This window comes from Fusarium proliferatum (assembly GCF_900067095.1).
Source record: "Fusarium proliferatum ET1 genome assembly, contig: FPRO_scaffold012, whole genome shotgun sequence".
NCBI classification, from domain to species: domain Eukaryota; kingdom Fungi; phylum Ascomycota; class Sordariomycetes; order Hypocreales; family Nectriaceae; genus Fusarium; species Fusarium proliferatum.
The window spans coordinates 751,250-775,825 of record NW_022194801.1 but is presented as its reverse complement, the minus strand read 5'-3'; the positions used below and the strand labels follow the sequence as shown (position 1 = coordinate 775,825).

Below are 24,576 nucleotides of genomic sequence, written 5' to 3'. Positions count from 1 at the left end.
ACGCTAACGCTACCGCACAACGAGGCCAAGGCCAAGACCCAAGACAGGGCCATACCCATGCCCATTAATCTCTCCAACGGGACAAGGGTATGATTGAGGCGGTGGGTCCTGCTCCACGCAACGCAATCCCAAGCCCGAGGCGTGGATGGATAGTGGATGTGTCAAGTGTGAGTGAGTGAGTGAAGCTGCTCGCTCGACTAGAGCCTGTACAGTACGTACCGAAATGTCTTGGGGTGTGTGTCTGTCTCGCTCGCTCGCCTTGTCCTTGTTCGCTAGAGAGACTTAACTTATCTATCGTCTCTGCCCATCTCCAAACTCGGCTGGATCTAGTTTGAGGAACCTCTATCACCACTTTCACGACACTCCTTCCGGCAACCTTCTCTCTCACTCTCGCAGACGTGACCTTCTGGTCTACTCTTGTCGAACAACAACTCTTCAACCTCCCACTCGACAATAACTCCCCTGGAAGGCCGACAAAACTCAGCTCTTCTCTCATCTCTCTTCTCGACCCGTTGATTCGGCCATCGGGACCTCATAAGCCACTACTTCAACCACCAACCACACCCCAAGGAACTCTTTTTAATAACGACCCGTTTGGACTTCACTGGACCGGACTGGACTTTGGAACAGGATCCCATCACAGGCCGTAGGAAAATACTCTGTGTTTTCTTCTCTTTCCTTTTCTTGCTGCTGTATGCCGTGCCGTTTTGGATTATCTCTCTGCCGGCCCTAGGATCTACTTCAACCTCAGACAAGAGAATACAACCCAGTTTCTAGGATTACTTCGTGAGATACCAACCAGATAACATGCAGCAACATGCCATATTCGGTTACCAAACCCCTCCGCCCTCTCCAGGATTCGATCATCCCAAGTGCACAGTTCAACAACCATTTGCGGTCCCTCACTCTCGACACTTCCAGAACCGATGCGTCCCTCTCGCCCCGGAGGCCAGGCTAGGCCGCGTGCTTGAGGGTACTCTCCAGCTTACTGACATCCTTGGAACTGGCGCCTATGGCGTCGTGTACCTTGCCGTCGATCTCAAGACCGGAGGTAAATACGCTGTCAAGTGCTTGAGCAAGTTCAATCCCGATGGAACCCCTTTGGAATCCAGACAATTTGCCTACCAACAACGAGAGATCCGTCTTCACTGGAAGGCATCGGAACACTCCAATGTGGTCCAGATGCTCAAGATTGTGAATGATCCTGACTGCATCTATGTTATTCTCGAGTACTGCCCCGAGGGCGATCTCTTCTTGAATATCACTGAGCGCGGTCAATATGTTGGTAAGGATGAACTATCAAGGAATATCTTTCTGCAAATCCTGGATGCCGTTGAACACTGCCACAACCTTGGAATCTACCACCGGGACCTCAAGCCGGAGAACATCCTAGTGACAGACCACGGAGACACTGTTAAGCTGGCTGACTTTGGTCTTGCTACTTCTGATGATCGATCCGAGGACTACGGATGCGGTTCAACATTCTACATGAGTCCAGGTACATACTATTCCCCCCTTCCCCTCCCCTTTGAAAGCACCCCTTTTGTATCTTGATGTTATCACGGATGGGACAGACAACTAACGTATTTTCTTTCTCTCTTTTCAGAATGCCTGGACCCCTCTGCTAGGAAGCCTTACTATCTTTGCGCCCCCAATGATGTCTGGAGCCTTGGAGTTATCCTCGTCAACCTCACCTGTGGACGCAACCCATGGAAACAAGCTTCCTTCCAGGACTCTACTTACCGTGCCTATGCCGGATCCAAGGACTTCTTGAAGACCATCCTCCCATTGTCGGATGAACTGAACGATATTCTGGGACGGATCTTCGAGCCTATCCCCGAGCAGCGAATCACTCTTTCTGAGCTCCGAACCAGGATTATGGCCTGCTCCATGTTTACCGTGCCGCCCATGTCGTCTCTACCGACACCTCCGGCCTCACCAAACCACATCACCGAATACGTTTCCTCCGAGGATGCCATCATTGACGACTATGAGTACGACTCACCTCTGTCGCCTGCCTCCTCGGACGATGAGGGTTCGCTCACATCAAGCGACTCTACCATTGACGACCTGGACGACGAGTTTGAACAGGAACGCCAGATGCCGCAGACTCCTCCTGAGTTTGCACCCCACGCCTTCGACCCTGAGGAGCCCAAGGAACATCAACTCATCTACCACAGCCAGGAATTCGTGCCCCAGAAGTACTCTGGGCCCGTCCCCGTGCCAGTGGCCGTTCCCCCTCAGCCCATGCTCTGCCAGCAGGTCCCTATGCCAGTCCAGGCTCAGGTTCCTGTCTCTGTGCAAGCCCCTTGTCAACCCAAATCATACTTCCCTATCTGGGATATGGTAAAATACGTTCAACAAGTGCCCATGCTTCAGCACCATGTGCCCTTTCATCAACAGGTCCCCTTCATGCCTACGTTCCAAGGCTGTTACTAAGGCCTGAGACATGTTCTCTTGCCATCGACATAACGGCCCACTATTATTACTACCACGACCTCACCTGGATGAGATGTCACCGAGGCCACAAACCCCACTGGCCCAGGACACTGTTTGATTCTTCTATACCACCTTGGATATTACTCGACTTAATATCGACCCTTGGCCATAAACCTCACCATGGAACCAATACCTACCAAAAGCCGTGCAAGGATACGCTTACCAAAAACACTTATTTACGACCCATTGAATGACAGTCCGGGATTGCTTCTTTTCGGCCTTGTATTCCCCTTTTTGGAGCAACATTTTCTTGTTTCGGGTTTTTATTTTCTTTGTCATAAAATTTCTTATTCATTTACAAAATACTTATTTAAAAAGCGAGGAGTTCTGTCTTTTCGAATATTATGAGGATGGGCAAGATATCAGTTGTAGAAGCATGATGTTTGGCGCATCGAGACTTTTATGCGAGGCGAACTTTGTTTGTTGTCATTTCTGCACAGACAGAAAAGAAGACTCGGAAAGATTGGAGTTGTTGCTTGTCCGATCCTCGTTTATGTTCTTTTTCCTACCAGCCCAAGGAAGAGCTTATGCTTGTTTGCCCAGGAATTCCAGAGGATAACGACTGCTGTTCCTTTACTCCTCGTTTTGTTATGCTATTACTGTCTGGAAGGCGTCTGTCTTTTGTGATAGAAGCGGGAAGAATGGCCATGGCTTGCACTTGAACTGGATCAGAGATACCTCTTTACTATTTTTATCATGACGGATCGGATGGGGACTCTTCAAGAAGAGGAGGAAAAGAAGTTGACAAGGGACAGGAGTCATATTGACTTGACTCTCGGTTTCAAGCAAAGATTAGAGCGAAGAGGATATGGCTCAATAGCCACAGCGCATATTGCGCAACCATACGTTTACTGAGGGATAGACGGCACCTCGCACAAAAGAGATGCATCTGCCGATCATCCTATGAATGAAAGATCACACACGCAATAAGATACCTCACTCATACAAACTGTCCCAACTTTGCTGTGCCATGTGAATGTGAGTGTTTGCTGCCTCGACTAACATCAACCGGCATAGCAACATGATGTCTCACAAAGGCTTCGGAATAGCGTCACGTACTGTATAGACCCCGGTCTAACTACCGCATCGCACTACGGTGCTCCCGCTCAAGCTGCATGCGAGCCGAAGTAGAAAAGAGCAACTTAACCATCCCTGGAAGTCGTGCATCGTGGGGCGGGCGTTAGCGATGCAACGCTTGCGAGAGCGAGAAAAAAAAGAAAAGAAAAGAAGGGAAAAAACAAGGCGAGAACGTGGCGCCCAATGAGCAGGGATAGTTTAGTTAGGGCGAACGGCATGAGTTTTGGGATGGATGTGTGGAGATGGTTGCAGCGAATTACATGGGCAGACGTGCAAAGGTGAGGCGGGCTCGAGGAGGGTAGCGTGATGAGGAGGAGAGGATTATTGGGGCGATGGATGAAGGATGAGGATTGAAAGTGAAAGACAATCTTACTGCTCACATCACAGAGACAAGAAGGTGGTGTTGGTGAAGGTGGTGAAGCTATTCAGGGAAATATGAGAGACAACTGATAACGTTCGAGTACTGACAAGTCCACAGAATTAAATGATACTCTATGATACCCTGGTTATAACAAAGTATACACCGCAGAGGCCATTTTAAACTGCCGACCACTCAACGTGAGACAAGCACGGAAATGGAACTCTGCTGCATTGCATTATCACAACCCAGTCACTAATAACAGACAGGAAATCAATAGTCTGTTTGGCCTCAGTCTCACCGCTATCTAATCAAAAAAACCTCAAAAGACACTCAAAAAAAAAAAGTCTTAGGCCCTTGTTTCGAGTAGAGTAATGCCCAGCTTGGGCAGCACCCGAACCCAAACTCAAACAGAAGAGAAAGAAACATCACGGGCCACTCGGTGGCATTTCCTCTTGAACTGCCTGCCTAGACTGAGGTGCACGTCAAAGTTCAAAAAGCGATTTTTGAGAAATGCGCATGTTGATCACATCTCATTCCCTTGGTTGTTTCCGGTGATAAGAGAGAGACCACGAGGTCAAGGTCTCGCTTAGAATGCCCAGAAAGTTTAATTAAATCTGGTAACGTAAGCCTCGGGGGGGCACATTTCTTCGAAGAGATGGCAAAGTTTCAAGGTTGGCTTGGCCCTTTTGATGGTTCGTTTTTGGTTTGGGGGGAGGAAGAAGCAGGTTTCAGCGCTGGTTGTCGATCATGGTTCGGGGAGTGGGTGTGCGGCACAGCCTAGACAGCCTAGACAGCCTAGACAGCTTACAGCGAGCACTAACTAACACCAACTAAAGTTAACAAGAGGCCCGTGGTTCCACGGAGATTGATGGCTGATGGGTTCGGGGAGATAGAGCCCATTCACTGCCATTCATTCACTGGAATGCACCCAAAGCGTGGCCTACACGAGTCTGTGAACTCTAGTCTCTGCCTGCTTGCTGACTTGGTCAAGTATCGTATCACGCCAAGCGCTGAACTAAGTTGCACTACAGCACAGTTCCGTTGGCTCGTTGCCAGTGGTTGGTGATGATGATGATGGATCGTCTCAGCTGTGATTTGCAGTGCTAAATTATCGCTATTGTCAATCAGCCCGAGCCAACCCCCTGGCCAGAGAATGATATCGACCTCTCATGATATCTCCAAAGTTGGTAAGCAACTCGAGCTGTGAATGATGATCAGATCCGGTAACCTTCACAACTGCATGATATGATAATGGGCTTTGCACTGTAACTACTCTACTGTAGATACCTCAGCTATAGTGACACAGCCAAGGTAGTCCCTCGTAAACGCCAGCGTCTGGAATCTCAACTTTGACTTCCTCCTCAACTCGGTCCGAGCTGTGATCGTAGATCCTGCGGCCACAATCTCCTCCCCCGGATGGCGCCGACCATTGCATCTCTCACGATCCAGCCCCTTCTCCCGTCAAACCTAAAGCCTCCCTTGGCCTGCAGGATAACATTAAGCCTTAGCCGCAGCCCAGCCCAACCCGCGATCATCATAATTTCCTCATCCACGCTGTACGACTCATGGCATGTAAGCCAACCCGCCGGCGGATCTTGTTCTCGGCCTCATCGCACAGATGTTGTCAAACCAGAAACAGCGTAGTAAACCTGGGCTTACGGACCGAAACTCTATCATCGCTCGATAGTTTCCAAGGCGAGGGGGAACGTGTCACGTTTCCCCATAGCCCGCGAGTCAAGCCATTGATCGGCATGGCCCTCTAATTAATAAGTTAAACTTCTTTGAGGCTATGCTTGGGGATTTGCAAAAGCTGAAAAGAAGAAACACAACAAAACCTGTGGCTGAAGGTTGCACATGTGAGCTGTATCGTGTCATTGTTACATGGGGCGTTCGGACTATGTTAGCCGTGTTTCACGCGATATTCTTGGTAGAGTTCGACGGTTCGTGTTGGCTATGCGCGTTGTAACCCTTCTGCATTGAAGAGACAGCGGCTGGATGAGAAGTGAAACGAAGTTAGAATATCCCCTTAATTTGGTGTTTTGTCGTTGGAGTGGTTGCGGGGGAGGGGATGTTCGTCAGTGGCGGTTGAGTTGACTTTCCCGGGCGCGGGAATAGCTGGGGAATTGGAAGTATAACTGGAGGTCGGTACCATTAGAAATCAGCCCGTTCTAAGAATATCGTAAAGAGAACAGTGCAAAGGAGGCTGATGAAAGACATCTGCGGTTGGGAGGGAAGTATGCTTCCGAGTGACATTCTTCGAGCGTTCCGGCAGACCGAGCTGGGAAATGCCGTTCTCTTTGTCTTGACAGACACAACTACCAGATCATACGTTTCTTCGAGTCTATGTCCGTACATTTGGCCGAGTGAATCTTGGCTTCCTGAAGGAGTATACACTGAGGCGTTGGAGAGGTGTGAAGCTATTCCCAGACATTCAGCTCATGGAAGAAGCCGTCGTACGACATGAACCCAAGATTTGCATAGCCTCAATCATTGTCATGTACAACAAGTCTCAATCGTGTGTAGCTTGAAAGGTCTTTTGGAGAATTGAGATTCTGTATACCCCCCTAAGAGAAGCAAGACAACTTAGGACGGCTATCCTAAGTAACGAAAATAGTTTGGCAAGTTAAGTATAGAATTGAGTATAGCTTCGACTAGTTATCATTGGCACTTAGGTGTACGTTCAGATCGTTTGCAGCTGGTGAACTCTCCATTGTACATGCTGAGCTGGTCCCCTGAATGAGGCCACAACCATGTAACTTCTCGATAAGAGTTGGCCTGCTAGGTGCACCCAGAAAACAGGTCCATAAGTAGTTTCTAGTACTCAAGAATATAGAAATCACGGCTATCATGCAGGTTTTGAGTCTCCCCCGAAGCAATGTCAGAGTGTTACACGTCCACGAAGGTCTGAGACACCTTGGTCAGGAGCGTACAAAATCGTTCATAGCCACTTAATGAACAAGGAATGAGTTTCAAGTAAAACCATGATTCATAAAACAGTAGTAAATGAAATAACACAGGTCTTTTGGTCTTTGATTGTGGTGATATCAACGAGTGTCGTAAGAGCTTCAGGGGAAGAGGATTGCAACTTGGGCATCACGCACAAGCTATCCCCCATAAGGCTCACGGTCTTCGGTCAATAGTCTAAGAGCTGAACTCAAATGATCGTGCAAGCCTGAATTTACTGGAGGATTACGATTCACATCATGGAGAATAGTCTCCTGGTTGCACATCAAGGAAGAGCTCGGCGCAAGGATGGCTATCGGGACTAATACCTGCGGTTGAGCAAAGAAAGAAATTTTAAGGCAGGAACAGAGACCAGATTTGATAGCTGTGACTTGTATTTTTAGACTATTCTCGGGTATAGTTCAATAGAAAAGCGTCCCCAGGGCTACCTGGGCCCCTTTTCCCAGACAGTATACTTGACGCGAACTCATCTCCATGGCCACAGTGCCGGAGCCAGCAGAGACATTCTTAAGACACATGCGACAATAAGAATATAAAAATAATCAGTGATAGAGAATTGAAGGTAAGCGCATCACGAGTGACGAGATCGAAATGGTACCAGCTCGGCAAGGGTGTCGCTCTGGAACTTCAAGAGCAACCCAGGGCAATTATATGCCCATTACTGTCTTCAAGACTTGATAATTCAAGATGATACGCTAGTGTTACCCCCTCAAGGGCAGGCAAGATGACTCAGAGCTTCTATCCTAAGCGACGAAAAGACTTAGGTAAAACCGGTATAACTTATATAGTTTAGTACATATTTAAATGACCCTAGATGGCCCTAGATCAGGAACTTCTGGCACCTCAGTTTGACGCCAGAAGTCTCTTTCCCCCTGCCTCCCTGCGACCCCTATATCTAAGCGGTCACCACTTCGTGGTCCTCCTCTGACTTCCTAAAAGCATCCTGGAGGGGTATCTCTGCTAACGGCACGACCTTTGTCTTCTTGACAAACTTCCAAATCAAGTACGCTGCGGTAACAAGAGGAATATCCCTACAGAGCGATTAGTATGAGAACTGATTTGATCTCTGATATCAGGACCACTTACAGATAAGATGATACAAAGCCAACGGGATCCCAATTACCCCTGGTAAAGACACGGAAACCGCCCGTGAGGAGGATGAGCAAAGTCATGAACAAGCCGGCGCACGAAGAGTAGACTACTCTGATGTTAGCTAGGCTTTTGTTACTTTAGGCTCCCACTTACAAGTCCAAGAGTTGTGCCAGGGCAGTTTTTCGATGGGAATTCCTTGCTTTTTCATCGCAAGGCGTAGACGAATGTGGTTCAACAAGATTGACGCCCAGGAAATCAGGACTCCCGCCGCTGTCAGGTCGACCAACCACCAGAAAACGGTCATAGCTCCGTTTGAGAGACTCATGAAGCTGAGGAACATGAAGCAAGTGAAGAAGAGTACGCAGACGTAAGGCACACCCCAAGCAGTCGTGCGGAGAAAGATCTGAGGCGCCTGTCGCTTGAGGGCCAGGCCATAGAGAACACGGGTACCGGCGAGAAGACTCTGGTTGGAAGCCGACCACGCGGAAGTTATGACAACGGCGTTAACGACGGAGGGAATCGCAGGGATGCCGGCCGCGGAGGCTGCGATGACAAAGGGGCTTTGGCCTGCGGCTCCGGACTGGTCGTTTAGTCTCTCGTCGTCGCTTCTCACAAGCATGCCAACAATGAGGATGGCCAAGATATAAAAGACCAGAATTCGGATGAAAACGTTCTTGCAAGCCTTGGGGATCGCACGCGCAGGATTCCGCGTTTCAGCTGCGGCCATGGCGATAGATTCCACGCCTGCAAAGGAGAAGACGGCGCTGGTCATGACAGACCAATAACCAAGGAACTGGCCCCAGCTCCCCGAAGCGATGTATTCAACAAACGGTCCTGGGTCCTTCCAGTATCTGAAGCCAATTCGCTCTGTCCCTGGGACACCTCCCAAGTTGATGACCAAGCCTAGGATAATGAGGAATACGACCAAGAGGATTTTGAGAAGGGCGAACCAGAACTCAACCTCGCCGAAAACCCGGACAAAACAGAGACCGACGACTGTGGTGAGGATGATGAAGATCATGATCCAAAGCGAGGGATTGATATCGGTCCAGAACTCGAACAACACACAGATGGCTGTGATTTCTGAAGGGATGGACAGAATGTTGCCATAGACCAGATTCCATCCAATTGCAAACCCCCAGGCGGGATCGACGAGAAACTCAGCATGTCGCACAAAAGCTCCTGTCACCGGCAGCAACGCAGCGACCTCTCCCAAGGCGAATTGCACGGCGCACACCACGAGACCAACAGTCGCATAGCCAAGCAGCGCGCCGAGAGGACCACCAGTCTGAACAGACTGGCCCAGACCGAGAAAGAGACCCGTTCCAATAGCGCCAGCGATACCCAGCATAGAAAGATGCCTCTCGTGCAGACCGCGCTGGAGGCTCTGCTCCTCGGTGGCCGTCACAAGATCGCCATTGTTGTTGTTCCTCGTCTCCACGCCCATTGACGGGCTTGCCTTTCCACCAGTAGCGAGAATGTCGGCGCTCATCTTGACGCCTCCCGAACTGGTTGGTGATGAGGATATTTGATAAGGATTGATCGTGGTCTTGGCGGAGAGAAGCCTTCTATTTACGAGCTCGGGGAGCAAGGAAACTCCAGATATTGGACAAGGGTACCAAAATAAACCTGCCTGACAGCTTGCAAAGACATATCAAACTTGCCTAAATCTTTTCGTCACTCAGAAAGGAGGTGCCTCGGTTTTTTGCCTCCCCCCTTCGCGAGGCAAGAAATGTCTTATCGACGCCATCACTTGAGCCAATGGTGCAATCTGAGATTGACTGGGGGGCTTCGGACAGTCAGATACGGATACCGGCAATATTCTTCATGGTTGCGGATGTGATTGCTCTTTTGATCTATGGCGTGGTTGAGGGAGTGGGTTGGGACTCCATTTAATTGGAATTTTGCAAAGTTTAATCCTTCTAGAATTTGGCGATCTATCAACAACACGCTAAGTTAGAGCTACTGAACCCCTGCCTACCCTACAATAGCTGAGATGTGATCCTCAACTTCATATTGGAGGAGCATCAATAAGGACAGCTGATAGCTATCGAGGCCTGTTGGTGAATCGTAGGATAAGACACCACAGCGGAGACAACGTTGGAACAAGCATTAATCTGGACTCTCAACCGCTTCTTGTTAGCACTGGTATCCCAATTGTACATCATCATCACACAATCGAGTTGAGCTGTGAGTAGCAACTAGTCAGCTTTTCTTTTCGCAGAAACATCTAAGGAATAAGCCTGTAAGAGGTGATAATTGTATACTTTTAATACTGTTGTGCTAGTTTATATCAGCCCAGAGCCTTCTTTCATTTCGGCTTACACAACAAAAAAACCAAACACAAACAGACAAAACCCAAGAAACCCAGCACTACCTATACGAAAATTGGAGTTTTATGAATTTTCGCCTTTCCCTCTACCCCCCGCAGCAATTCGACGATCTCAAAGACATTTTGGTCTGGCTCGCAGGTGGTCTCTTCGAGAGGCAACTCTCCACTGAGGAAATAATTGGCTACAATCCCTATAGTGCAAGTGGAATGATGTGCGTTGAGGACGGCGCCATGCTATGAGTTTTTGTCAGTATCACCATCAATTCAAGACATGGTATTATACTAACACCAGAACCTTTATGAACAACAACCTGGCTTCCAGGAAATCGGGCAGATATATTCCGGGCATGACTCAAGGGAGTTGCCGGGTCGTATTCACCATTGACGATAAGGATTGGGTTCTTTGTCTTGACTCTTGAAAGGCTTGTAAGATTTATCGGCTCAGCTGCGTGTATGCTCCACCGAGAACACACCGAACGAAAAAGCAGAGTTGTGAGGAAGAAGGGGTCATCAAGGGCCTTATTGCCTTCGTACAAACCGAAAAAGGAGGTAAATTCCTGAACAGATTCAGCGCGGAAAGTTGCGTCACTGCACCAAATCGCTAGATGGGCAAGTTCGAATTGGGGGTTCCATAGAGTTGCGTTTTCAAAGGGGTTCATTGCCTGGGGTTTCATTTCCTGGGGGCAATTCGAACGATTGCCTTCCAAAGCGGTATCAATCAGGTCATCCAGCTTAAGGTAACCCTGGAGACTGTAGAGAGATGCCAAAAGCCAGAGATTCAGGGAGAGTGATTTAAAGCTGCGTAAACCACCCCCAACTCCTGTGCAAACCATAAAGACACGATTGAGGACCTCGAGGAATTCATCTCGTTCTTTGGGAAGCTTGGTAGCCGAGTGACATGTATTATTTGGGGCTGCCATGCACTCGTCGTAGAAATGATACAAGGCCTTCTCGGCATCTTGGGTACTGTCGACCCCGAGGTTCTTAACATAGTCGTCGACGAGGAGATTGCCATCGAGAAGCATGCGTTCAATTCGTTCAGGAAACATACCAGCCAGAACCTGGCCTAGGACCGTGCCGTACGAAATACCCCAGTAGTTGATGCGGTTGCCTTCACCTAATGCCGTGGCAATTTCCGCGATGTCTCTGGCGACGAATGCAGTGCCACGGAACCTCCCAAGATGCGTGTCCTTCGTAAGGAAGAATTCCGTGAAGGTGCTCATATAATCCCAAGCATCGCTGAGTGACTTTTTGGTGAAGAAATCGGTCGAACTCTGACAGGTGTATGAGAGCTCTTCGAACATTTGCAACGGAAATCCTTCACCATCAGGCGGGACCAACGTCTTGCCCGTACCCCTAGTTCGAGGTTAGATTTGACTTAAACTAACTTGAAATAGCTGGAGTGCCACTTACCGTGGATCAAAACTGATAATGTCGTAGAGTCCGGTTTCAATGAGATCGGAAAGGAGCGGAGAGACCGTCAACAAGAATTCGACTCCGGAAACACCTGGACCACCAAAGTTCACGATGATGCTGCGCTTGGGCGGTTTCCCGGTCGCTTTGAGCTTGATCAAATTCAATATCGTAGTGTTTGTGCTGTGTTTGTCGGTATAGTCGAGAGGAACGATTAGAGTACCGCACTCGACTGCCTTGTTCTTTTCGAATTCCTTGTATTCAGGAATGCCCAGATTGCACCGGGTCCATTTGATGCGATTCTTGGGAGAGATATCCTGTACGTCTCTGGGAAGACCAGGAGCGTCATCTTTTGGCAGAACTGTAGCGTGTGTGCAGTACAGGAACAGGCAGATGGGAATAATGTTTATGAGCTTCATGATGAATAGGGAGGGTGATAATGTGATGCTGAGAGGGCGGTATACTGAATAACGTTGACACGCCGATGGAAATGGGTGGGCTGTAAATGATTGAATGAATTGAGAGATGTGTGTAAAGGTCCAAGTTGTTTACCAAGGCGTCCGACTTGAAGTTATTTGACTCCCAGTAAGACAACGATGGAAGGGGCCAGCGACGATGAGTTCGGAAGGAGTTGAGCACTCTGCCTCCTCTAATGCCTAGAATCCATTGGGGAGTTGCAACCACGGCCCTCAGAGCAGCTCCTAAGTTCTGAAGCGTTTGAAAGCATCGGACATTGGATCTCACACTAAGATAGATACGGAATGATTGAAAGCAAAAAGAAAAGGATACGGATTTTGCTAATGAGAGTTCGTACAAATTTGAGGATTCGGTTTGGCACATGCTTTATTAAATGTGCTTACAACGATACCCCCTTCCGCTATAATTCGGCTACTGCACCAATACCAATGGCATCTGGTAGTAAGGTAGGTATGGTTAGTGCCAAGCTACTTCCAGTTTCGAGTCAAGGAGGGATCAGATCTGGGAATGAGCGAGTCCAAGCCCTGATTCCGACATTGTAGGTCGCGTATTATGTGGCATTACGAAGCTTGAGCTGGGACAGGTGGAAGAAACTCAGGGGTCAAACACGTCGCCCATCACACTTCTACACAAACGATACATGGGCGCTCAGTGGTGCAGCGGGACTTTATGAGATCTTCAATTTTGATCTCTATCAAGCACAGAGTTTCGATGCAGGATGCATTAAGTATGTCAATTTTTTATTGTAGGCTCGCTGAGGGTATTACGCGGCAATCAGCAGACGCCATGACTCTGCTTGGGGTCGGGTCAACAAATACATCCCAGAGTATTTGCTGAAGCACGAAGACTGAATGGAAAGGAAGTTTTGGACTGCAAGGAAACAAAGAGACGAGGCTTTGGTTGGCTGGTGGTGGTTGAAGTATGCTTTGCAGCTGGAGATGGACGACGTAGCTGATGAAGAATTCTGAAGCGAGTCTTTTCCAAGGAAATAAAGCTGACAAAACGACAATCTTCCATAAAGAGCCTGCAAGTCATCTATTCCAACACTCAAACCGCAAGCCTGTCTTGCATAAAGACTTCTCCTAAGTTTGGTCTGAAAACCAGGTTATTGCGCCCAACGGCTCCCGACTTCTCCATCCACTGCACTCCTTGAACTTATACAACTCCCTTCAAGAGTAGACTTGAAAGAACAAGAAATCTCAACGATAGAAATTGCATACAGCAGAAAACACCTGCCCCAGAGGCCGCGAGCCCAAGGCTGTTGGGAGAGTTGCATGTTGCATGATTTAAACCTCAGGCTCATCATCATATGACCAAAGTATGGCATATTGAGATTTTTCATCCTAGAGCCTTGAATCCTCTGCCTCGGAATTGAATGGCGTTTGAAGCCCGCCGTCTAAGGTGAAAATGCAGCATGACCTGCAAAATATTGTTAGCTTGTGGAATAAACCCAAGGCAGGGGGCTATACGCACACCGCAGTTGAGACGCCAAGGAATGTCTGTACACAGCTAACAAGCCCACCAAAGGGGAAAAGACAGAGACCCATGATTAGTTGTGTATAAATTTACAAGAAGATTGGAGAGGCTCGACAGTAGAGTGGCCAAAATCCGTTGCAAGGGATGATGTAGATGAGTTCAGGCTTCCAGCGCGATTGTAAAGGGGACTTAAGTGTCGGGAGATGACTGCTCAGAAAGAAGAAAGAGGCACGAGATTTTAAACTCGCTTGGAGCCTGAAGCTAAAAGTGTTGGAGGGGAAAGTTTCACAATAAAGTTCTGCATATCAGTGTTCAATGATGGAAGGGCGAATTGGATCAAGCTTTGCAGTTTATCCATTAAGGTAGAGAATTGGCAGAGTTATTCGAAATCCACTACCTTGTCGAGCAACGAGTCACAGAACACACGCACAATGAGAAAAGGTAGAATAAAAAAAAATCTCTATTTGAGGATTCTGGCTTGTCTTGCTAAGTTATCTTATATCCCTAAATGCTGATAATCCAGAGCGCCGGGCCTGTTTATAATATAAAATCTGGGGACAATACCTCTGCTTTGTTGTGAAAAAAGAGTTCTCGAGCCAAGACGCATCTAATGCGCCGTTCAAAGTCTTGCAGATCTACCAATCTACCCACCGGACGTCTCTAAGCGTAACTCTGACGTCGCTATGCTGCCAACGAAAGACAAAATGAACGATGAAAAGAAAAAAAGGAAGAAGGGAAAAGGCCGTGATCTCATGCAACCGGTATCGTGTATGATCAAGAAGAAACTCTGCGTTGTCCAAATCACTCGCGATGCTCGTGAGATTCATGCGGCTCGTGGGGCTGGGTGATAGTCTCAGCGCCCAATGACTTCTCTGTTGGCAAGACAATAGCTCTGTCCAAGGCATAGGGAAGTCCACGATGGCGCCCACGAATCATCATGGCGCAGATGATGAGTTTACTAAATGTCGTAAACTCGGTGCAAAAAGACGAATTGATGGTAGGATATCCTAAACTCAAGCCGACATTGCAGCTATGTCACGGTTAGCTGTGACGATGATAACGGGGGTCATCCTTACTATGCTGAAACGCCCTCAAACAACATCGGCCACATTGTAAATGCCTATTATGGTGAGCGTTATATCCAATGCCTTGTGGAGCCATACTCACTGGATCATTGCCGTCCATGATCTTCTTGTGCTCCGCAATGGAGATACACAAAAGCCCAAGACAGATATACCACAAATCGAAACTCAGCTGGTTCCTGAGATGTGTTACAAAATATGAGCCACCATCTTCCTCATCATATTGCAGACTATGCTCGTAGATGCCCAAAGAGCGTTCCTCATAGGTGTTTGAAGAACGAACGACGATTGAGATAGGGTACACGGAGATGTACATCATGATGAGCAAAGCCATTTGCACAGCTGGGTTAACATTGGCAAGGTTAAAACTGGCTGTACCAGTGTGTCGAGAACTAACAGCCTGAAACACAGCGGCGCAGAACCTCTGCCATCCAGGAAGTACCGTCACAGTCGAGTTGTCCAAGTCCAGGAGTATGATGAACAGAACATCAACGAGATTGAGGAGGGCGAGAATGCCAAAAAGCGCCCAGGTTGGTCCACTGGGGAAAAGTAGGGTATAACATCGCCGTGGGTGATTGAGAAGAAAATGTAGCGGCTCTTGAAGGGATGAGCGCTTCGAGACGGCCTTGGAGGCAGCCCAAATAACAAGCCGGAGGAGAACAGGGTAAAAGGTGTGACCAGCGAGGGCGAGGGCGCTCATGATGAGCAGGGGAGCTGGAGCGTCATTGAACGATATCATTGAATCGGGAGTCAAGGTAAAACCCAAGTTGGTGATCATAGTTTGAGAAGAGTAGACTGCCCTGCATAAGAGGTGAGAAGGGCCAGAAGTCATGACTCAGGAGTAAACTCACCACCAAATTCGATTTTGCCCGCACTTGTCGATGTACTCAACGTACTTCTGAGGAGCATTTTGAACCCATGCTATCAAGCAGACGGCCCCGAGGCAGTGAAGAAAGACATAGTAGCCTGTAGACATCAGCAGGTTCTCCCTCAGTTAACCACGCGAAGAATTACCAATGATTATCTTGAGCAGGAGCTTCAGGCTTTTGTACTCAATACCACCCAGTTCTTCCCGGTCCTTAGACGACAAGTTGTGAAAGATGGAGTTACGCCCTATGGTGACCTCTCGAGATAGACGTGGAAAGTCGCCCACGGCAAGTGTTGGTGCCCTGGCCAGCGGACGCTCCTTAGGCGCTTGAGCAGGATTGCCAATAACAAAGAGTGACGAAGCTACAGTAGCGACGCGCTCGACGGAGCGGACTTGAGCCAGACTAAGGCCAGCGCTACGTCTACGGCGAAGGGTACCAACGGGGGTGGACTGAGTTCGCGAAATCGGTTCAATGACATCTTCTAGAAGGAGGGCTTAGCTCACGTCACATGCAATACATGCAGCAACAGACAGGGATCGTACCATCTCTAGTGTCTCGGCTGAACCGTCGTCCGTTATTTAACTCGACGAAAGGAAGACCTGGATACGTCAGTTGGCTCAAGAAAAGGAGCAAGTAGTTGGTGTACCTTGGTCTCGAGCGCGAGGACCGGGGATGTAGAGAGTCGACTCCTGCTGCTCATGGCGAGGATGGTGATCGGTCGAAGGATCAAAAGTGATTCTCGTTTCGTGCTGGTCTCCCTCTTTTGCCGTCTCTTCCTTAATTGTGGGCGAAAGAAGGTCTACCGGCCGTTGATGGGTTGGGTGATCAGGAGCTGGATCAGTCCGACTACGAGCCTCGATTGGCGGGAGTGCATCTCGCTCCGCGACATTCTTATGAACGCGTTCTGTGACAGATCGTGCAAGTCCCGGTCTTTTGTCAAACACTTCCGAAAGAGGATTATCAGCTACGTTCTCTGGATCCTCCTTAGGATCTAGATCCACTGGTCTGCGTCTGCTGAGCAGAGCAGGAGCTATATTGCGAAATGTCAGCAGTGGCCGCCAAGTACAGGCGAGAACGAACTGACCAGCATTCTTGAGGTATCTTCGGAACCAGATAAGACGAACGACAACAACTATGATATTGATTGTCACAAGATTGCAAACCAGCGGTACGAAATACAGAAACAGCTGCTGGTACGTCTTCAGCACAGGAACATCGACTCTGTAGTGAAAACGGTTAGCACCGTTGAAGCCCACAAGTATTGTAGAAAGTGGCTCACGTAGTTAAACCGGTAACGGTCGAGGCGCTAACGCCAAAGAAATAGGCATCAATTGCACTCAGCTTGCCTTCTGGATAGATGAACAAGAAGCTCGACAGACCCATGCAGATGATGTAGATGTCTACGTGCCGCCAGATAGCGTTGTCAGCCGCATCCTTTCGGCACCTTATCACTAGAACGGCACTCACAGTGTATTTTGACAAAATTGAGATTTGGGCGCCACATGTTTGTCTGTTTGGCGTTAATACGCCGGAGACGATGCCCTAGTGAGAAGGTGTTTCAGGGCTGTTTGCAACTTGAACGGGCGTAAGGTCTGGATGTTCTGTGCCGTTTTCCGAGGGAAGTGAGTGAGCAGGTTGCAGACCAACTCGTTTGAGCAAGAAGAGAGTGCGAGCAGGCAGTGTTTGAGCGAATTATTGCCAAGCCGAGGAGCCGGGATGACAGCTGTGAAGGCATCTGCAATAGCGGAAGTGGTGCATTGACAATAGAACCTGGCGGGCTAACGCAGTGGCTGTAGGTGGGCACCACAATTTGCGGACAATAGACGGGACATTGTCACGGTATTGTTAAGGAAGAACCTCTCTGCCCGGGGTAGCATCCGGTAGTCATCGAGCACGGCCGATAGGAACCGCAGCTCTTGCAGGGGAATGGCGGTAAGGGACCCTGAGGGTATCATAGAGGAGGCCTCGCGATACCTGATTTGACTGATATAACGTCACTTGCAGGCCGTTCCAACGACAGTAGTTGGATGCTCTGTTTGATGAATCCCTGATTGGGCTTTAGGCGGTGGCAGTGCAGGATTAGCTGGGCCTGCATCACATGCCTGACTAAACGTTTGGGGGGTAAAGAGATAACTTAATAGCGGATACAGTTGTAGGGAGGTATCTCTAGCGCTGTTGTTTAATTGAACGCATCGTATTTTCTGGCAGCTCCATGCTTCAACACATTGGGGATCGTTAGTGAGTAACTGTGCCAATGGAGTGCACAGGGCATGGGCATGAATGTGAGGCTGGGCAAAATCCATGCCTGAGCCATGTTGCTTCTGTCATCCATATCTTGAACCTCGAAAACAAATCTTAATACTAAAACATCAACAATCGAATCGAGGTTGAGGTGAATAGAGATTGGATGTCAACGCTAAGCTCAATTGCCAAGCGCCAAGATCAGATCAACTGCAAGTGCTCGCGCGAACAGACAGGGAAGACCCATTATGTCATCCCTCACATCGAAAAGTGGAGATGCACTCTAATCTAATCGCGCTCACGAAGCGCGTCGCAACACGAGCTTGGGCTTGGATCATACATCATCATGCAAATCAAGTAAACAACAAAACAAAATTCAGCCTCAATTGTCTTTCTCTTCTCGGCAAGTCAATCTCTTATCAATGGCCCATCTACAGCTTCAACTTTAGCAATGGATTACAACTTTGGCCAGGACGCCCCGTCTGGCTCTGGCTCCGGTTCATCAAACTGGCTCGGATTTGGTCAGCGCGTAACTGTCGCTTCTTCGTCACCGGGTGTGCCCAACACTATGCCCGAGGCTGATGATGCTTCTTTCGCCGAGTCATATCGCCCAGAGGCTTCTCCTTTATTCAATCCTCTTTTCATGCCCCGAAACCAGGCTCCTGAAGGTGCACCGTCGAATGCTTTAAGCCCTGGTCCTCCTCCTAGCTGGCCCTGGCAACGCGATGCAACCTTCAACAGTGACGGTCTCGAGTCCCCCGATGTCTCTGCTCTCCCTGAGCAGCCTTCGCGTTATTCTGATCCCCCCGAAGATGATACGCCACAAGAATCCGCTATCGTAGAGGAACCGACTGATGCGCATCATATTACTTCACCCGAACGTGCCCCATTCTCGCCGCCGCAGGAGCCTGCTGCAGGCACGCAAGAGAACTCGATAATCCAGTCAAATCTCACCGAGGAAGTGGTCGCGGAGGGAGGCATGGATCCCGTTGTAGAGGAGTCACGCGTTGAGATTTATGAGCATACCGAGACCATTGTCCAGTCCTCGGAAAAGGAGCCCGAAGAATTGCCTTCCCAACAAGGACTTGACAATGTTGTTGAAAATGGCGAAGCCGATCGCGTTGAGGAAACACCTACCCAGACACCCATTGAACAAGCGGTCGGCGACAATAAGACCACCGATGAGCAACAGACCCCAGCGCAAAATCAATCCAAATCACCAGAGCTCGCCTCAGCTCCTGCCACAGGATCTAGCTCTCTTAAAAACGCATTGCTTTCAGTTGGCAGAGGTATAATGAAGCGTATGTCGGCGCCGCCTCCGGCAGTCGTGGCGACACCTCAACCAGAAGACTCCCAGAATCGAAGAGCCACTTCAACACAATTAGAACAACAGACCGAAAGAGCTGGTTCTACTCCCTCACTAGTCGTTGAACTGAAATCAATGTCGGAGCCTGAAAAGGCAACATTCACTTCCCAAGCTCCTGCACCTGAGGATGGGCCGTCGCACGAGGAAGAACCTACTGCACAAGCATCCGCAAAGCGGAGCCGACGAAGCACACAAGCGGTTGTGGAAGAGTCTTCGGGGTCTGGCACAAAACCCACTCGTGGCCGCCGAACTATTGCTTCTGCGCCAACTTCACCCGCGGTTAAGAACGCTCCGTCGTCAGCCCAGAAACGAGCCCGCAAGTCCATGCCTGCAAGTGTTCTCGCGGACCAGACCCCCAGAAAGCGAGGACGCCCGCGAAAGAGCGATGCTGTAGCGACTCCAGCCGCGCCCCCAAGTACCGCAAAGAGAGGCCGACCCAGAAAGTCGGATGCCACTCCAATCACTGTCCCCAGCGCATCAAAGCCCTTGTCTGCTAGAGGCCGTCTCGTTGCCAGTGCTAGCAAGGCTGTAACGACACCTCGAAAAGCTACGACAGTCCGGACACCTAAGACTGCAATTGGACTCCGTGCCGCAGCGACTCCTACGACAACACCAAAGCCACGTGGCAGGCCACCGAAGAACCCTCCTCAGCCAACAGAAGAGGAAGAAGTCGAGCCAGAAGCGGAAGCGCCCAAGCGTGCTGGTCGGGCAAAGCGAGGTGCCGAGTTGACTGATGAAGCTCCTGCCGCAAAGAAAAGCACCCGCACGGTTAAGCCACGTACAGTTCCCTCTCCAGCCAAGCGAGGCCGACCTACAAGAAAGGCTGCTGCTGCTGCTCTCCCTGCAGCTGAGAAAGCAGAGCCTGTAGCAAAACGTGGCCGCCGAACTGCAGCTGCACCTAAAGAAGAGGCGCCCGCCGAAGCTCCCAAGAAACGTGGTCGCCCTGCTTCCAAGGCTGAGGCGCCAGCAGGTGGCGAATCTTCTCCAGAGCCCAAGACGCGAAAGCGAGGTCGTGCTGCAGCTGCTGAGGACACCGCGGCTGAAGAGCCGGCGCCCAAGAGACGTGGTCGTGCTACCAAGTCTACTCCAGAGGAAAAGCCAGCATCGGCTCCCAATCGACGTGGAAGGGCAGCTGCCTCAAAGGCCGCCGAAGAGGCCGTAGCTGAGCCTGCACCTGCAAAGAAGCGTGGAGCTGCCAAGACAGCTACTAAGTCGGCCGAGAATACTGCATCTGGGCCCGAGTTGGCTCCCAAGAAGCGAGGACGTGGAGCTGCCTCAGCCAAGGCCACTGAAGGTGTTCCTGCTGAGACCGCTACCACAAAGCGTGGTCGTTCTAAACGCACAGCACCTGAGCCTGAGCCTGAAGTTGAAGCACCCGAGCCTGCGGCCAAGAAGCGACGCACAACACGCAAAGTCGAGGAGCCAGTTGAGGAACCAAGCAAATCTACAGGCCGGAAGACAGGACGGTCTACAAAAGCTGCCAAGGAAGTGGTGGAAGAGCCCGCACCTAAGCGTGGTAAGTCTACTCGCTCCAAGGCCGTTGAACCCGAAGAGCCGAAGCCTGCTGCGAAGCCTCGTGGTCGTGCTGCCGCGAAGAAGGCACCGGAGCCTGCTGTCGAAACCGAGGCTGAGGCCGAACTAGAGAAGCCCAAGGCTCGTGGACGGCCCGCAAAGGGAAAGGCTGGAAAGGGAGAGCTCCCAAGCTCAAAGACTGCTGAAGCTCCTGCTCCAAAGCGAGGACGAGGAGCAGCCAAAGCAACAGCCACCAAGGCCAAGGGCTCTGCTCCTACCGGCGTGACTAAGACAGGCAGAGCAGCACAAACTGGTGTACGAAGGGGACTGCGATCAAGGGGTTGAATTAATGTCTGATATACACATGCAAAACTTTTGTTTCGGCGATAAAGGATGGTAGGGTGGACATCTGGTTTTTGAGGTTTATTGTAAATTATGGTATCCGGGATGAGCAGGCATGGGTTTGGAACGGAATTACGAAGGCATTTGTATGGAGTACATGGGGTAGCAACAAGTTCACATATATGCTTCTGGTTCATCTGGGATCAAAGTACTCAAGAATCGCGATATTTTCATTGACTTGTACGATAATAAAGCATAACATCACAACAGAATAGAGCCATCAACAAACAGACTGGTATCTTGAAATCAAAAGGAAGAAAACACCAAATCACTCGTAAAGATCCTTATCCACATCGCCATCCTTGTTCGAATGGGGGCTTGTCACCTTGATGCCATTCTCCAATCGCGACAGCGTCATGATATACCCCTTGTGATCGCACCAGCTGCGCACCATCTTGACCGCTGTCTTGATCTCTCGCCCATTGAGTTGCCAGAGTGACAACTCTGCAATGTCCTCGTCATCGAGCGGCTTGTCATGATAGGTTGCAGTGATCTCTCCTTCAGCATCCCCCTCTGTGCCGTCGTTTCTAGGCGTGGTAGAGCCCGTGGCAGTAGATTCGTCCGTGACGTCTGTGATTCGGTTGCTCTCAGGCAGACGTTGGAGGAACTTGCGCCAAACGGTCTCGCGGGCCTCACGAGTGAGAGACTTGAAGAGGAGATGTAAGCTGACTCGGCTGCGGAACGCAGTATCGATGGTATGGTACAAGTTGGTGGTGAGGAAGATGATGCCGCGATAGTACTCGAGCTCGCGAAGAAAGATGCTGACAAGTTCATTGCGATGAATGTCATTGGGGTTACGCTCTGCCATGAAGACATCCGCTTCGTCAAGCAGGATGACAGCGTTCCACTCGGTAGCCATCTCAAACACCTTCTTGATGTTCGCACCCAGAGCGGCAGCATTAATACCTAGATCCTCAGCCTGCAAGTAGAAGAGAGGACGATGGGTACGATCAGCAATCGCTTCGGCCATGAGGGTCTTTCCTGTTCCAGGGGGGCCAGACAGAAGCATGATGAGGCCTTGGCCCTTGCCCACAATCACATCCTCCATAGCCGTGTTGACGCCGTTGGCAAGGCTGTGATTCTCAACGAAAGACAGCACTAAATCCTTCTGCTGTTCGTCAAAGACGAGGTGGGAGTACGCTTGATCATTCCAGATAATCGGCTCAATATCCTCAACATAGAAATAGACTATAAATGATTAGCACAAGCACAAACATCAGGTATCAGTGATCTCACCCCAGAGCTTATTCTTCAAGGCGTATCCACCAATGAGCTCGGTCATGAATGCCAGCTCTTTGGGCTTCTGAAGAAGCTCTTCTTTGTTCTTGGTCTGGTCCTCCTCATTGAGCCTCTTCTGCTGTGTCTTGGGGTGTTTGCCCTCGGGTTTGGCCTCGGCGAGATCCTGCTTATGGCGGCGGCGCGACACATCGACTACCTCAATCTCTGGGTCCTTGTTTTCACGCTTTCCTTGGGCAAGGTGGTATTTGTTATATCCGACCACGTCGACTAGGATACGGCATTCCACGTTGTGCTTTTCAACGCCAGATTCTCCTGGGTGAAGAGCAATGCCGTTGTATGAACAATACGTCAAGCCCTGTAGGTCAAGAACCTTGCGACCGCGAGACACTAAGCGCTGTTCAATAGCATCTTTCTCTGGGTGCATTTCGAAGGGGTAATGGCGAAGTTCACGAATCGGCTTGTTTCCGGCGAACTCATTGATCGTAAGCGACTTCTTCCTCCAGATGAATTCCTCGCCGTTGAAAGCCATGACTTTGGCCGTCAAGACGAGCTGCATGACACCTTCGTTGGTGTCGTACTCGGTACCATCTACCTTTGCAATGAACTCGGAGTTCATTCCATAGCTATAGGCTGTAGAGTCCCTGGGAAATAGAGTCCATGCCGTTCGGAAGTCAATGAGATGCTTGTCAAGTAAGTTCCGTCGCTTGATCTTGAGATCGCGGAAGATCTCATCAAAAACTCTGAGGAGCAGTTGCAGATATCCCTTTAGCGGATATTCCTTCTTGGTGTTGCGATACAAGTCTCGGATCTCATCCTGACAGAACCACAGAGGGCGGAAAGGCTCTTTGAAGACGGCGATATCGTGGACGTCAAGATGGAGATTCTCCTTCTTCAGAATAGGCTCGATTGCACTGACAAGAAGAGGGTTCTGGATGTCGACTTGGTGGTACTTGAGAGGGTATCGGTTTGAGATAGCGCCCTTCTGGATGTCTTTGATCTTGTACACCTTAATGGCAACACGATCTCGTGCTTTGGTAATGGCTGTGGGCATTTGCTTGGGTGGATAGTCTTGCCAGTCCCAATTATTCCTCCCAGGGTCCGAGTGCTTCCCCTCGTAGAGGGTTTGTATGACAGTGTCGGCACCAAACGAGGGATCCCTGTAGTCGGTCTCCTCGGGCTCCTCCTCGTTGTACTCTTTCTCAAGATCAAGTGGCCCATCGAGAGGAGACTTCTTGCGGTGGAGAAGCTTGTGCTTCCATTTCCATGCCATGTCAGAAATGTTTTCACCAACGTTTTGGAGCATGTTGGACCGAGATTTTCTAGCTTGAACGAAAGCCTCGTATTCGCGGTCGAATTTACGGTTGAAGGAAGCGACTTGGCTGGGAGTCCGACGAGGTAGAACGATCCAAGCAGGCTCAGTGGTCGTATTTGACGACTCCATGCTTAAAGCCCGAGAACGTCCTAGCAGGGGAGAAAGAGAAGACAAAACAAGCTTGGGCTGGAGTGTAGATCTAGCGCCGGTAAACACAGCCTTCGTTTGGCTTCCAAGGACAGGATTGGCAGGGAAGGGGACCAATCCGATAGCTTAGGACTTGCTGGTGCCTGGTGCCATTGCTGCCTCACCGTTGGCCTTGACGCCATTGTCAGCCATTGCCTACCTACGGCAGCAGCTGAAACTGCATGCACAGGTACATCCATCCATTTATGAGGGCACCTCAGTGAAAGACATCCCCAACCATCTATGACCCGCCAATTGCAGTTTGATAGCACGTCTTACTGGTCAATACTTTGAAAAACGGGAGACATATAACAGGAAAGGGATGTATGTCTATCTAACGCATGATTGTTGGTTGTGTTACGTATCTCAATGGTCTGGATCAGAGTGAGATGATGTTTGCCGTCCACCCCTTGGCCTAGGACTTACAGCTCGAAAGCCCCTGTGCGGGCCCCTGTAAGTCCTGACTCCTCCCCGGACACGCTAAGGGAGCTTGGGCCTCTGCCTAATATGACCCGCCACTTAGCAAGTGTTGGTAGCTAGCTGAAAGAAAAGAGGCCTCAAGATGATCAAACTGACAGCAACAATCAGGCTTGTCTTTCGGAAGATACCCATATTATTTTGTCTAAAGCTCCTGGATTTTCAGCCCTACTTCGCCCAGCTCCCGCACAAGGCATCC

General features: G+C 49.8%; 6 protein-coding genes across 6 annotated transcripts; 2 read left to right on the top strand and 4 right to left on the bottom strand.

Annotated features, from left to right (window-relative positions):
- Positions 1–807: 807 nt before the first annotated feature.
- FPRO_13354 (uncharacterized protein) lies at positions 808–2,439 on the top strand (the record flags this gene model as incomplete). The annotated part of the gene is made up of 2 exons (XM_031222797.1): positions 808–1,498; positions 1,607–2,439. The coding sequence occupies 2 exons, from the start codon at positions 808–810 to the stop codon at positions 2,437–2,439; spliced, it is 1,524 nt and encodes a 507-aa protein (XP_031088220.1).
- A 5,357-nt stretch (positions 2,440–7,796) lies between these two features.
- FPRO_13353 (uncharacterized protein) lies at positions 7,797–9,485 on the bottom strand (the record flags this gene model as incomplete). Its single annotated transcript, XM_031222796.1, has 3 exons — positions 7,797–7,932; positions 7,988–8,099; positions 8,147–9,485. 3 exons carry the CDS (start codon positions 9,483–9,485, stop codon positions 7,797–7,799), a joined length of 1,587 nt encoding a protein of 528 aa, XP_031088219.1.
- An 885-nt stretch (positions 9,486–10,370) lies between these two features.
- On the bottom strand, positions 10,371–12,157 carry FPRO_13352 (uncharacterized protein; the record flags this gene model as incomplete). The annotated part of the gene is made up of 3 exons (XM_031222795.1): positions 10,371–10,559; positions 10,613–11,681; positions 11,739–12,157. The coding sequence occupies 3 exons, from the start codon at positions 12,155–12,157 to the stop codon at positions 10,371–10,373; spliced, it is 1,677 nt and encodes a 558-aa protein (XP_031088218.1).
- Positions 12,158–14,492: 2,335 nt separating this feature from the next.
- FPRO_13351 (putative potassium transporter TRK-1) lies at positions 14,493–17,146 on the bottom strand (the record flags this gene model as incomplete). Its single annotated transcript, XM_031222794.1, has 10 exons — positions 14,493–14,721; positions 14,768–14,811; positions 14,859–15,573; positions 15,625–15,739; positions 15,788–16,123; positions 16,185–16,241; positions 16,289–16,672; positions 16,727–16,863; positions 16,922–17,042; positions 17,110–17,146. 10 exons carry the CDS (start codon positions 17,144–17,146, stop codon positions 14,493–14,495), a joined length of 2,175 nt encoding a protein of 724 aa, XP_031088217.1.
- Positions 17,147–18,334: 1,188 nt separating this feature from the next.
- Positions 18,335–21,106, top strand: FPRO_13350 (uncharacterized protein; the record flags this gene model as incomplete). Its single annotated transcript, XM_031222793.1, has 1 exon — positions 18,335–21,106. The coding sequence occupies one exon, from the start codon at positions 18,335–18,337 to the stop codon at positions 21,104–21,106; it is 2,772 nt and encodes a 923-aa protein (XP_031088216.1).
- Positions 21,107–21,431: 325 nt separating this feature from the next.
- On the bottom strand, positions 21,432–23,843 carry FPRO_13349 (uncharacterized protein; the record flags this gene model as incomplete). Its single annotated transcript, XM_031222790.1, has 2 exons — positions 21,432–22,351; positions 22,400–23,843. The coding sequence occupies 2 exons, from the start codon at positions 23,841–23,843 to the stop codon at positions 21,432–21,434; spliced, it is 2,364 nt and encodes a 787-aa protein (XP_031088215.1).
- Positions 23,844–24,576: the final 733 nt, after the last annotated feature.